Source organism: Ranitomeya imitator, chromosome 5 (assembly GCF_032444005.1).
Source record: "Ranitomeya imitator isolate aRanImi1 chromosome 5, aRanImi1.pri, whole genome shotgun sequence".
NCBI lineage: Eukaryota > Metazoa > Chordata > Amphibia > Anura > Dendrobatidae > Ranitomeya > Ranitomeya imitator.
Genome location: NC_091286.1, coordinates 538877256 through 538888746, shown reverse-complemented (window position 1 = coordinate 538888746; position 11491 = coordinate 538877256). Strand labels below are relative to the sequence as shown.

The following is an 11491-nucleotide window of genomic DNA, read 5'->3' as shown; positions in this document are numbered from 1 at the left end:
GCCACAGCCTCATTGTAGACGCTCATGTTTACTCACAAGATGCTGCTAATTACCCAGACTGATGATGATGATGATGATGATAGGCATTAACAAAGTGAGAAGATGTGCAGCAATCGTGGTCTCCGAACCAGACATGCAGACAGGAAACCTGTGCACACAGAACGACCGAACTGGAGCACTGATATTAATAGTGGTATTATTATTAATCTGGAGCACTGATATTAATAGTGGAAGTATTACATTTCACATGGAGTGCTGACATTAATAGTGCAGTATTATTACTGATCTGCGTCACTGGTATTAATATTGGTAATATTATTTTACTTCTGGAGCTTTCATAATAATAGTGGTAGTATTATTTATCTGGATCACTGATATTAATAGTGCAGTATTATTATTGATCTGGAGAACTGATATATTAATAGTGGTAGTATTATTATTAATCTGGAGCACTGGTATTAATAGTGGTATTATTATTAATCTGGAGCACTGGTATTAATAGTGGTAGTATTATTAATCTGGAGCACTGATTTTAATAGTTGTAGTATTATTAATCTGGAGCACTGATATTAATAGTTGTAGTATTATTAATCTGGAGCACTGATTTTAATAGTTGTAGTATTATTAATCTGGAGCACTGATATTAATAGTGGTAGTATTATTAATCTGGAGCACTGGTATTAATAGTGGTATTATTATTAATCTGGAGCACTGGTATTAATAGTGGTAGTATTATTAATCTGGAGCACTGATTTTAATAGTTGTAGTATTATTAATCTGGAGCACTGGTATTAATAGTGGTAGTATTATTAATCTGGAGCACTGGTATTAATAGTGGTAGTATTATTAATCTGGAGCACTGATATTAATAGTTGTAGTATTATTAATCTGGAGCACTGGTATTAATAGTGGTAGTATTATTAATCTGGAGCACTGATATTAATAGTGGTAGTATTATTAATCTGGAGCACTGGTATTAATAGTGGTAGTATTATTAATCTGGAGCACTGGTATTAATAGTGGTAGTATTATTAATCTGGAGCACTGGTATTAATAGTGGTAGTATTATTAATCTGGAGCACTGGTATTAATAGTGGTAGTATTATTAATCTGGAGCACTGGTATTAATAGTGGTAGTATTATTAATCTGGAGCACTGATATTAATAGTTGTAGTATTATTAATCTGGAGCACTGGTATTAATAGTGGTAGTATTATTAATCTGGAGCACTGGTATTAATAGTGGTAGTATTATTAATCTGGAGCACTGGTATTAATAGTGGTAGTATTATTAATCTTGAGCACTGGTATTAATAGTGGTAGTATTATTAATCTGGAGCACCGGTATTAATAGTGGTAGTATTATTAATCTTGAGCACTGGTATTAATAGTGGTAGTATTATTAATCTGGAGCACTGATATTAATAGTTGTAGTATTATTAATCTGGAGCACTGGTATTAATAGTGGTAGTATTATTAATCTTGAGCACTGGTATTAATAGTGGTAGTATTATTAATCTGGAGCACTGGTATTAATAGTGGTAGTATTATTAATCTGGAGCACTGATATTAATAGTTGTAGTATTATTAATCTGGAGCACTGGTATTAATAGTGGTAGTATTATTAATCTGGAGCACTGGTATTAATAGTGGTAGTATTATTAATCTGGAGCACTGGTATTAATAGTGGTAGTATTATTAATCTGGAGCACTGGTATTAATAGTGGTAGTATTATTAATCTGGAGCACTGGTATTAATAGTGGTAGTATTATTAATCTGGAGCACTGGTATTAATAGTGGTATTATTATTAATCTGGAGCACTGGTATTAATAGTGGTAGTATTATTAATCTGGAGCACTGATATTAATAGTTGTAGTATTATTAATCTGGAGCACTGGTATTAATAGTTGTAGTATTATTAATCTGGAGCACTGGTATTAATAGTTGTAGTATTATTAATCTGGAGCACTGGTATTAATAGTGGTAGTATTATTAATCTGGAGCACTGGTATTAATAGTTGTAGTATTATTAATCTGGAGCACTGATATTAATAGTTGTAGTATTATTAATCTGGAGCACTGGTATTAATAGTGGTAGTATTATTAATCTGGAGCACTGGTATTAATAGTGGTAGTATTATTAATCTGGAGCACTGGTATTAATAGTGGTAGTATTATTAATCTTGAGCGCTGGTATTAATAGTGGTAGTATTATTAATCTGGAGCACCGGTATTAATAGTGGTAGTATTATTAATCTTGAGCACCGGTATTAATAGTGGTAGTATTATTAATCTGGAGCACTGATATTAATAGTTGTAGTATTATTAATCTGGAGCACTGGTATTAATAGTGGTAGTATTATTAATCTTGAGCACTGGTATTAATAGTGGTAGTATTATTAATCTGGAGCACTGGTATTAATAGTGGTAGTATTATTAATCTGGAGCACTGATATTAATAGTTGTAGTATTATTAATCTGGAGCACTGGTATTAATAGTGGTAGTATTATTAATCTGGAGCACCGGTATTAATAGTGGTAGTATTATTAATCTGGAGCACCGGTATTAATAGTGGTAGTATTATTAATCTGGAGCACTGGTATTAATAGTGGTATTATTATTAATCTGGAGCACTGGTATTAATAGTGGTAGTATTATTAATCTGGAGCACTGATATTAATAGTTGTAGTATTATTAATCTGGAGCACTGGTATTAATAGTTGTAGTATTATTAATCTGGAGCACTGGTATTAATAGTTGTAGTATTATTATTAATCTGGAGCACTGGTATTAATAGTGGTAGTATTATTAATCTGGAGCACTGGTATTAATAGTGGTAGTATTATTAATCTGGAGCACTGGTATTAATAGTGGTAGTATTATTAATCTGGAGCACTGGTATTAATAGTGGTAGTATTATTAATCTGGAGCACTGGTATTAATAGTGGTAGTATTATTAATCTGGAGCACTGGTATTAATAGTGGTAGTATTATTAATCTGGAGCACTGATATTAATAGTTGTAGTATTATTAATCTGGAGCACTGGTATTAATAGTTGTAGTATTATTAATCTGGAGCACTGGTATTAATAGTGGTAGTATTATTATTAATCTGGAGCACTGGTATTAATAGTGGTAGTATTATTAATCTGGAGCACTGGTATTAATAGTTGTAGTATTATTATTAATCTGGAGCACTGGTATTAATAGTGGTAGTATTATTAATCTGGAGCACTGGTATTAATAGTGGTAGTATTATTAATCTGGAGCACCGGTATTAATAGTGGTAGTATTATTAATCTGGAGCACCGGTATTAATAGTGGTGGTATCATTACTGGTAGCCCTGTTCTTGCTGGTTCTACAGCCTTGGATGTCTCAGCACTGCCATGTCACTCCCCAGTGCCAGCAGCTCTGCCTTATTACTATTAGTTGTAGCACTGCTGTAGTTGCTGGATTAGTGTTAGCTCTGCCACTGTGTGTTATGCCTAGAAGTAATAATGCTGCTATTTCTAGTAGTCCTAGCATTGTTTTTTGTTTTGTGTTTTCTATAGTAATATGACGCATTCCTAATACAGTTGTACAATATGAAGGAAACTTCTCCAAATATTCTCAGTCACTTTGTATCCTCATTATAATAAATTTGTAATTGTAATCAGGTATATAAAAATGATAGTTCTTGTGAATCCCAGAATTCTATGGAATTGCTTGCCTAAATCACTGACATATACAATGACATAATGCCTATGTAAAAGCCTATAAAAATTCGTAAACATACATGATATGTGCAAAGACACCAATAGTTACAGCAAAGACAACTACAAGCAGGACAGAGATACGTACAGGTCAGATGGCGGCTCTCCAAGCTTCTCATAGGCATCCTTGTGTGTGAGGATTCTGGGGACCCTCATACATATTCAGAACACTTGAAGTTAGGGTGCCAGATGTCCTCCACCACGCATGCGCAGCACTCACCATTCTCCAGGCCCATGTGCTGTATTAGCAGACGCGTTTGTGTGAGGCAGCCAGGGGCATTGTATGTCTGCAGTGTGGAGCAATATATATATATATATATATATATATATATATATATATATACATGTACATACATAACCTATATATGTATTATAGCGATCACGGCTATTACAGTAAGTCCGGTAGAGAGTTATAGCCCAGGCGAATGTTGCAGTGACACTCTTGTATAGTCTGTATACACGTGGCATGCAATACAAGAAATTATATGCGATTGTCATTCGATCTGGTAAAATTATAACATTGTTGTAAAAGTGTGAATTATACAGGCAAAAGAAGAAAGTAGAGGACTGTCATATATACTGTGCATGGATGGTGTTCTGCACCACAAACCAACCATTCACTTCAGATGTACCCAGGAAAATGTATCTCCATGTTTTGCTGAACATTATTCCTTGCTGTTGCACTCCTATTGTCTATGAAAATGAATTGTGCTGTCATAGATAGATAAGTAGATAGATAGATACATAATAGATAGATAGATAGATAGATAGATAGATAGATAGATAGATAGATAGATAGATAATAGATAGATAGATAATAGATAGATAGATAATAGATAGATAGATAGATAGATAGATAGATAGATAGATAGATAGATAGATAATAGATAGATAGATATAGAGATAGATATAGCGATAGATAGATAGATAGATAGATAGATAGATAGATAGATAGATAGATACATACATAATAGATAAATAGATAGATAGATAGGTAGATAGATAGATACATAATAGATAAATAGATAGATAGATAGGTAGATAGTGGATAGATAGATACATAATAGATAGATAATAGAATTATAGACAGACCGATAGATAATAGACAAATAATAGATAGATAGATAGATAGATAGATAGATAGATAGATAGATAGATAGATAGATAGATAGAATAGATAGATAAATTGACTGATAGATAATTGTTAGAGATAGATAAATCGATAGACAGGTATTATAGATTAATTAAAAAAATATAAATAAAACGTACATAACTAGATATGCCGCTTTCTGAAAATATTAAATGGTTACGAAAGGAAATGAATCTATTTGTAATTGGTATATTGGTCTGCAAGGAAGAACACCCACAATAAGCACAAGGAGCTCACTGCTTCCCATCAGGCCATTTGTAACACAATCTTGAATTCCTGCTAAATAGAGTTGAACAACATATTTCACTGATAACATTCATGTATTTCAAAAGCTAATAGCCCGTGAAGTAAAGTATGAAATATACATCCCAAGAAGCAGACATTAAAGGTAGGGACAAAGTAATAGACTACATTTAAGTTAAAAAGGCCATTTCATCTCACCCCCATCATTAATATTGGTCTGAGGGATACAGTAGTGTGCAGACAACACAAAACGGTCATGTATCTAGTTAATTAGATCACAGGGTGACTGATAATTCATGTCTGCAACAAGGAACCAGCCACATTACCACCAAAACAGCTCTATCTATCTATATCTATCATTATTATCTATTATCTATATATCTCTATCTATATCTATCTATTATATATATATCTATCCATGATCTATCTATATATCTACCTATCTATCCATGATTTATCTATCTATTTATCCATTATCTATCTATCCATCCATTATCTATCTATCATCTATCTTCCTATATCCCTCAGTTATCTACTTATATATCTTTCTATCTAATCCTCATTCTATATGTATATACGTGTATGTGTGTCTCTGTGAGTGTAAAATCCTTCTTGTTATATATATGATTATGTTTATTGATATATGATTATGTTTATTGTACTTGTCTATATTTGCCCGTTACACGTGTAAAGCGCCACGGAATAACTGGCGCTATAAAAATGAATTACATAATAATATGAAATGAATTATATATATATATATATATATATATATATATATATATATATATATATATATATATATATATATATATATATATAAACACATGCACCCAACAATGCATATTACTTCAGAAATGTAAAATAAGAAGTTGTAAATTATTATTATTATTATTTATTAAAATGTAAACACAATACATATATAACGTAGAAAATATTGAACGTACAGTATTGCATGTTATGTCTATATAGTGATAATAATACTAGTAGGCATTAAACAGTGTGTGCCTCCTGATCACACAATTCCTCCAGACAGGTGTGGGGCACATATAGTGAGGTCCCAGTGGGCAGCAGCCCCTCAGGGTTGGCTTTGCTGGTAGGTGCAGGCTGGCCCTCTTCTCCTCTGCTCCATTATCCCTGCTCTCCCATCTGCCTGCTCAGGACACAACATGCTGGAATGTCAATGACTCTTCTGTGAAAATGTGGAATAAATCAGAATGAAGTGATCCCATCCTGTGTTTGTGGGGAGCCATCATGGCTGACCATGGCTGTCCTGCCCTATCCATGGCTCTGGGTACATCAGCACAATAGATCCCACCACTCCATAGCCCCCAAATCTATCAAACTAATCTGCAACAAAGACAATGTGATTTCCCGAGGAGACGTCCTGCAACACTCATTAAGCACAAGTCATTTCCATCTTCCATCCCTGCTCATTTACACATGTACTGTATCAGCGCCAGTCAATGGAACGAATTTCTTAAGTAAATTAGAAATAAATAAAAGACATCGATAACCAACTTACATATAATTAGTGCGCCGTGATTTATTTTTGGAGGAGTCTGTTAATAAGCAAGAAAAAAAAAACTTGCCACCTAAATTGATGAAGATAAAAGTGGAGACTTGAGGCGGCTGCAATGTGCTGTATCTCATCTATCACCAGCAGCCATAATATAAGCAGGAGCTCTGCTGCCATAGACATCAATGAGACACAATGCACTATTAGTGGAAACACGAGTGTGGTGAATGGCCTTTATTCAGGATTCTACAGAAATATACAAACTGAATTTACTAAAGTGCCCCTGCTGTCATCGCAGTTAATAAATAGAATTCCCATGTGCTAAGGGGTAAGGGTTCCTCCATATATCGCGATAGTACTCTGGGTGGGGGTTGGGGGTCATTTATTAAATAAGGATGCCTCCCACAAAGCACTGATATTATCATAGTCTTTAATCGTGTACGAAATATTACCAAACACCTTCGAGGACTAAAATTTTACATACGAATTGTTGTTTTTTTTTTCTTATCTATCCATAAATATTGAATATTCTGTTAATTACATGTATAAATCGGCCCTTTTACATGCGGATAAATAGGGGGGGGGAGGATGACCTCTATATACATTAATGGTGCAAAAGCAACGGACAGATATATCATTTTTTTTGTATATTTTAATATCACTTTACATAAACAAAAAAAAAAAAAAAAGTAACAGATTGTAACACGAGAAAAAGTTCCAGGCTTGCACTGAACGAATTCATTGACATGACGTGTAATAAGAAACAACATAGCACTGCACTAAATCAACCGGACTGGACGAGGAGCTGCGGGCCAGGGGGGCTGTGATGGACGCTGTCATCGGGACACAATGGGGGTCACACACATGTACAGGACGCCGGTCCTTCCCCACCCGACACACATGGATGCAGTGAGCACAAGACCCCTCGTTATACAGCTATTTACAAAATCAACAGGACATTTCTTCATCTAATAATTCTGTATTTACAACAAAAAAGAAGAAGGGGCCGCCAGAAGAGACATGCAGACAGAGCGCTAATTAGTGGTTCATTAACCCTACACATTGGCTTCTGGCCTGGGAACTCTTCTCATGCACCCTACAATCATCTACGAGGTCTCCACGTTCCTCCAGCCTGGCTCTAGGCAGCACTTATGGAAGTGTTCGTCACTAATCTGGAAGTCTTTTTGTTGGTTGTTTGTGAAATATGGGTTTCTTTACACGTACCATTCGTTAAAGTTTGACGAGAGCGTGCTGTGGCTGGACGTGTGGTGGGCTGCGGAGGAGGACGGGGATAAGGAGCTGCTGCTCTGGTTCTCGGAGGTGGGAGACACAATTGTTGGGGGCGTTGAAGATTCATAGCCTGAGCTGGCTGCTGGGGAAGGCTGGGACCCCTGGGAGGAAGATTCGTGGACCTAGACAAGAGAGGGAGAGAAAACGTAGATCTATAAAAGCCATTCACAGTGCTGAGCCCTATAGATCCATGATAGATGCCAGTGGCACAGACTCCTTAGTATCCACCACAATCCTCACTCATTCCTGGCACAACACAAGAGATTGGACGCGGGGTGGACACTTGCACGAAGCTTTTTTGTTGGTTGCGGGGGGGGGGGGGGGGTTTAACAGCAAAGTGGGCAGCATTTGTTGGAAAATATACACTCTGACTGTATATACTGTATATACTGTAGGGAGGGATAAATACATGACCGGCGGCCAGGGCTGCATGTTATGTCTGTGGGATGGCCTGTATCTAATAAATACAACATTGGGCAGTGTAGGACTAGAGTGATGAAGGTCCTGCAGCAATAGGATTGTACATGGGGACTTAATTCTCTGGACAAATAACATAGAAGTGAAAATAACTACATTGTGGCAATATCCTATTCCAGAATGATATATGTAGTAAGAATATCACATAGGATCATAAACATTTTAATAATGCAGAATTTTAGCATAAAACTAGAATTGAGAGTCCTCAGTGGTTGATACCTTTTAGTGGCCTTTTAATAGCCATTTAATAGCCATTAAAACGTATCAACCACTGAGGACTCTCAATTCTAAATATTTTTCTATCCACTGGCTAACACGGTACCAAGATATACATCTTTCCTGTAGCATAAAACTATTCATAGATAGAAAGATATATATATATATATATATATATATATATATATATATATATATATATGCGAGAAGATATATCTATCCATCTACATATATACAGAGAGATAGAGAAATCTATCTAGATATGTATACATATATATATACCGAGAGTGAAGAATATATATATATATATATATATATATATATATATATATATCATATAGAGAAAGACGTAGATCTATCAAATTATATATATATATATACATATACAGAGAAAGATCTATCAGATAGATATAGATATATATATATACACACATTTATATATATTTATTTATACATGCATACTGCGTACACAGTTTTTATACATATTCTTCCAGGGCAAATATATATATGTATATATATATATATATATATATATATATATATATAGTGATCAATCAGTATTATCTAAACTAAAACTATAATTTGAGCGAATATACATAGGAACATGAACCATAATGTACACCTAGTGTATAGCAGGATATGGATGGTACCAATAAAACATGGCCAGGCAGCAGCAGACACAATCTATAATGGCTACTTCACTGCTATTGATCTCACACAGAAACTTGCCCCACTCGCACCTAGAAACCCCCGGCGTGGGCACAGCACACAGAGCAGCTTGTTTACCTTCATGTGTTTTCTGAGGGAGCTCGGGTGGGTGTAGGACTTGTCGCACATCTTACACAGATAGGGCTTGTCTGAAGTATGGACGTGCATGTGTTTTTTACGGTCGCTGCTATTTGCAAATCGTCTGTCACAGCCTTCAAACTCACACTTAAAAGGTTTCTCTCCTATTATAAAATGCACAAGAAAAAAAAAATACAATCGCAAATGTAATTCAATCCATTATCCCAGCGAAATATGCATGAAATGAATTTAGAATGAATTTAGAACGAACATCCCATATTTTACACAATTTAATTTTGCCATTTAATTTATCCAAATAAAACCAGATAATAATAAAAATCAATATCTGTCTGACTTTATCCGTTCTGTCTCTTTATTTTATGACATACTGTATGTTTTAAGATGAACTATTAAAAAGCCGGTGCTGTGAGACCCCCACATCCGTCTCCCGGTCGCTGCCATGGCTTTGATTGATGGCAATGACTACATAACTCGATTTTTTAACAAATATTTGTCAATTCCAAATGAAAATGGGCTAATTGAATATTTAGCGCGGATCTCGGCGGTAACACAATTACCGGCCCCGGACAGATCTGACAGCTCGACAAGTTTATTTCCGATCTGCTGGAAGACGTCAATAAATAAACATCGGCTGCGGACGGATCCGGCGCCAATAACGGACGGAAATAATGGCGCGGCGAATATTCATCGGTCGTTATAAATAACGCGTAAAATGTGTCATAAAACGATGGCAGGATTTGATATCAGAAGCCAGGAAATAAATACCTGTGTGGGTTCTCTTGTGGATCTTCAGGTTCTCGGATCTGGCGAAGACTTTCCCACAGCCTGGGAAGGGGCAGGGGAAGGGTTTCTCGCCCGTGTGGACCCTGATGTGGTTGACCAGCTTGTACTTGGCTTTGAAGGGCTTGCCTTCTCGGGCGCATTCTTCCCAGAAGCAGATGTGGTTGGACTGCTCGGGACCCCCGACGTGCTCCACGGTGACATGTGTGACCAGCTCGTGCATGGTGCTGAAAGTTTTGTTGCACGACTTTTTGGGGTTTGACAACTGTTCGGGTTCAATCCATTTGCAAATGAGTTCTTGCTTGATGGGCTGCCGCATGTAGCGGAAGAAGGCCCCCGCTCCGTGGTGGGCAGCCATGTTCATGTTCATAGGGCCGTAGCCGTGGAGCTGGGGGGACGCGTAGTGCTCGGAGCGGGGGCTGGTCACCTGGCCGTACTGCTCCGCTCGCCCATACATGTCTCCGGAGAAGCCCAGCCTCATCTGTCCGTTCACCACGTTGGGGGAGCCATGGCCGGCCGCCTGCTCGTGCAGTCCCGGGAAAATCAAGTGTCCTGCAGCCTCGCTGTGGCCGTGGGGTCCGCCGAAGCCCCCCGCCGCGGAGGCGAACAGGCTGTGCTGGGCGCTGGCCGCTTCCCCGAAGCCCCGGTTGCGGAAGAGAAAGTCCCGGGTGGAGTTGAAGGCTGCGCTGGAGTAGGAGCCGACGTGTCCCGGGTGGTGGTGATGGCCCAGCGCGGCGGCCGCAGCGTAGCCCGGAGCCTGGGACGTGAAGGCGGTCTGGCCGGAGGCGAGCTCGTGGCTGCTGGGGTTGATCTTGAAGGCGCCCATGCCATCCGCGAACGGGTTGATGCCCAGTGCCACTTCTCGGTCCGTCACGTCGCCCGCGGAGTGGTGGTGCCTGGAGGAGCCGAAGGTGGTGACTCCAATGGCCGGGTACTGGGGCCCCGCGTCCAGCAGCATCGCGGCTCCTCAAAGACAAGACAAGGGATCTCTGCGATCGCGCTGCTTCACATCGATGAGATCTCGGCCGTGTGTGCCCCGGGACCGCAGCACAGGCTGGGCATGGGACTGCTCTTATTATTCGGGAAGATAAGGCTGCCTTCTCTTGTTTTATTTTTTTTTTTTTTCTGCGATCAAATCACGCACAATATTGTCTTTTGCGGTTTATCTTCCTGGGGAGAAACTTTCACCTCCTCAGTCGGGCGTTGAGCTGGAGACTGATAGCGGCAATCATTCCTGCAGATAAATGAATTGAA

At 37.9% G+C, this 11491-nt stretch overlaps 1 protein-coding gene across 1 annotated transcript; it reads right to left on the bottom strand.

Annotated features, from left to right (window-relative positions):
- Nucleotides 1–6870: 6870 nt before the first annotated feature.
- On the bottom strand, nt 6871–11482 carry ZIC1 (Zic family member 1). Its single transcript, XM_069727597.1, has 3 exons — nt 10223–11482; nt 9437–9600; nt 6871–8079 (listed from the first exon to the last, which is right to left on the bottom strand). Exons 1-3 carry the CDS (start codon nt 11193–11195, stop codon nt 7882–7884), a joined length of 1335 nt encoding a protein of 444 aa, XP_069583698.1. The 5' UTR covers nt 11196–11482; the 3' UTR covers nt 6871–7881.
- Nucleotides 11483–11491: the final 9 nt, after the last annotated feature.